The sequence below is a fragment of the Rhagoletis zephyria genome, unplaced genomic scaffold, assembly GCF_001687245.7.
Source record: "Rhagoletis zephyria isolate East Lansing unplaced genomic scaffold, Rhagoletis_zephyria_1.1 Rzeph_scaffold_35872, whole genome shotgun sequence".
Taxonomy (NCBI): domain Eukaryota; kingdom Metazoa; phylum Arthropoda; class Insecta; order Diptera; family Tephritidae; genus Rhagoletis; species Rhagoletis zephyria.
In genome coordinates, this window is record NW_016192927.1 from 1 (window position 1) to 3,359 (window position 3,359).

General features: G+C 54.7%; 1 protein-coding gene across 1 annotated transcript; it reads left to right on the forward strand.

Moving 5' to 3' along the window:
- Positions 1–186: 186 nt before the first annotated feature.
- LOC108354426 (histone-lysine N-methyltransferase, H3 lysine-79 specific-like) lies at positions 187–3,354 on the forward strand (the record flags this gene model as incomplete). The annotated part of the gene is made up of 1 exon (XM_017605616.1): positions 187–3,354. A coding segment is annotated over one exon (3,168 nt), but the record flags the coding sequence as incomplete, so codon positions are not given.
- Positions 3,355–3,359: the final 5 nt, after the last annotated feature.

Here is a 3,359-nt window from a genome sequence, read left to right on the forward strand (position 1 = left end):
AAAAAAAATATGTTTCTACTTTATTTTTATTTTTTTGTTAATTCTGTGTATCCCAAAAGGCGAGACCAATTATTTATGTTGTGTACCGATTTTGCGCAAAACGTCGTTGGCGCCTTCCCCTACCCCGAAACATTTCTTTCGTCCCTTTAACTAATCAAATTCTCATTTTCTCTCCTCTTCTTCCTTCTTCCAGGTTCCACGCGTACCACACGCGATCGTGCCAAACGTGAGGCTAACAATCACGCACTCAACAATCATCACCATCATAACCAAAACCAAAACAACAGCAACAGCAACAGCAACAACGCGCACTCTAGCTCCTCCGCTGCCAACTCGTCATCTTCGAACTGCTCCAACAGCAACACGCAACGCACCAATTCGCCCGCGGCTCATATTAACAACAACAATAGCAACCACAATCAGTCAACGGCAACAGCAGCGGCGACGGCGACGACAGCATCGTCGGCGACAACAACTTCCATGACGACGTCGTCCAAGGCCACTCGAAATCAACAACAACGCGAACAACAGCAAGCCCAGGCGCATCGCAATAATAACAACAGTAACAGCAACATGGACATGGACACGTCGACCGAAAGCGAAGGCGAAGCGGCGAATGGCAGCACAACTGGCGGCACCGCCAACAGTAACCGGGGGGCCACACGCAAGATCTGGTCCGACTGGTGCAGCAGCTCGAAGGGCAAGTCGTCGCAGTCCGATGATGAGGAGAACAATAATAATAATTTTAGCAGCGCCACGACGACGACAACGACGACGGCGCGTAACGTACGCACCACCGTCACGCAGAAGAAGCGCAAGAAGCTTACGCGCAAGGCGGCAATTGCAAGCAAGAGCGCTGCTGCTGCGGCGGCCCAACGTGAAGCGGCCGCTGCACGCGAGGCGGCAGCACAAGCGGCCGCTATTGCAGCCGCTACGGCGAACAGCAAAGACTCTTCGTCGAAGGAGGATGGTGGCGCTGGCAGTGGTGGTGGCGGCGGCGGCGTACGTGGTCGCAAGGGCCGCATGAAGAAGGGTGCGCGCGGACGCAAATCACTGAAGATCGCCGGGCTGGATGTGCTGCACAAGCAGACGCTGTTGAGCACGTCACACGAGGTGCTGAGCAAGAAATTGCCAGCGGCACCAGGCTGTGTGGACCAACAGCTGACGTCGTTGTTGACGCGTAACATGTCGCACACGGAGTTGGAAATACCGGAGGCGCCCCAGGATACACCGTATGCATTGCAGATTCTATTGGATGTCTTCCGTTCGCAATACATGGCAATGATAGATCAGATGAAGGCGAGGTCGTTTGTGCCGAATATAAAACGTCAAATACAGCTGGAGCAGGAGCGCAAACAGCGCATTAAGAATCGTGCCTGCCAGCTGGACAAGCAGATTAAGGTGCTAATCGATGATAGTGTGATGCTGCTAAAGGCGCGCATGAATGAGCTAGGCATCAATGTGACCTCACCGAATGATCTGATAACAAAGGCGAAGGAGATCGTGGGACGACATAAGGAATTGCAGGGCATCGCAAAGAAGATACAATCGCAGGTCACGGTCTGTGAGTTGGAGCAGAAACGCATGCTAAAGAAACACCTGCAGCATTTGCCGGATTATCAGCAGACCTGCGGCACCAATGGACGCACCAAACTGGAACTGCCTTCTGGCAGTGTGAGTGAGTTAAGCGAAACCGCTGCGCACGAGTTAGTTCTGAAGGAGATCGCCAACACGTTGGCGCAACGCAAGAAGTTGTACGCGCAAGTGTCGAGCATTGAGAAGGAGGCCGCGCTTCTGGAGAAAGCCGCCGAAGAGCGACGCACTGCAGCGGCGTTGCTTGCTCAAGGCACCAACATGATATTGGCGACCTCATCGCCAGCGCTAAGCGGAACGCCAACAATGATGCCCGCCACGCTAATACCAGCAGGTACCGGTGGCGGCGCGACACAACCGCTGCAGCTGACTACTATGACGGCATCAAATAGCACATCAGGTGCTGGTGCCGTGTCCCATAGCGCGCCCACAACGCCTAGCAAATCTTCAGGGCATGCTTCGTCTAGGAGCACGCGCCGTAGTCGCGATCATCGTACGCGTTCCCAGGAGTGGCCCGATGTGCCGGACGTAGGCAAGATCGAGGAGAGCAATCCCGAGGTATTGGCGCAAAAGATACTGGAGACCGGTCGTCAGATTGAGGCAGGCAAATTTTCAGCAACTGCCGGTGTTGGCAACTCGTACAACAATGCAGCGCTTGGTGCTGGCCCGCAAGTTGGTGGAAAGCAACTGGTGCCGCCACAGGCCGCACACATGCACCATCACCACCACAACAATAACAATATGGCGCAATACCACGAGGAGGTGCCGACAACGCCGCCGTCAAAGAAGAAGCAACATGCGCGCAGCTCGAGCAGCGAGCATTTACCATCGGTTTCCATTTATGTGGCCGATAGCAATCTGATGCCTGCGCCCATAGCTGCAGGCAAACACCAGCAACAGCTGCCACAGCAGCAGCTGCAATCACCTTCCGCAAGTGGTAACGGTTTGCGCAGCGCGGTCGGCATGCTGCCGAAATGTGAACTGCCTGGCGCGCGCAAGTCCTTAATGTCTGCTGCAGCTGCTGCCGGCATACAGGAGTCTCCCAAAGTGGCTAACTTCGAGGACCGCCTTAAGAGCATTATCACTTCGGCGCTAAATGAGGATCAGGAACATCGCAAGGCGGCCGCACATCAAATCCCTGGCTCGTCGTCAGCCACCCACATGCATGATTTGAATTTGTCCTCCGCTCCACAACAATCGTCTCCGGCGACGAAGCGCAGCAAACACTCAGCGGCATCTATGAACAACATGAATCAGCAGCAACACGCGCACCAGCAAATGCAAATGCACCACCAACAACACGCGCACCACAATCATTTGCCGCCGTTGCCACCACAGGCACAGCCGCCAAACAATTTGAGCAACCTCATCACCGTCGCTACCCAGGGGCCAACACATTTGAATGCTAACACCACCATATCACCAATAACGCCACCACTCTCTACCGCCAATAGCCAATACGGCAGCGGCGGCGTGGGTGCAGGCAAATATGGCGGCGGCAAGCAACAGTCTTCCGCTGCAACGGGCGGGCAGAAAGGTAGCACTGCTAAATATCAGCAACAGCAACACAATGTGCACCTTCAACAACAACAGCAGCAGCAACAGCACTTAGCACATTTGCAGCAGCAGCAGCATGCGCACTATGGCTCTGCCGCGGCAGTTGGCGCCTCACCAGCTGACTTGGCCTTCCATCATCGTCGTCGCAGCTCTGTCAGCGCGGCAAGTTACGAACACTACGCTGCACAGCAGCAGCAGCAACAACAACA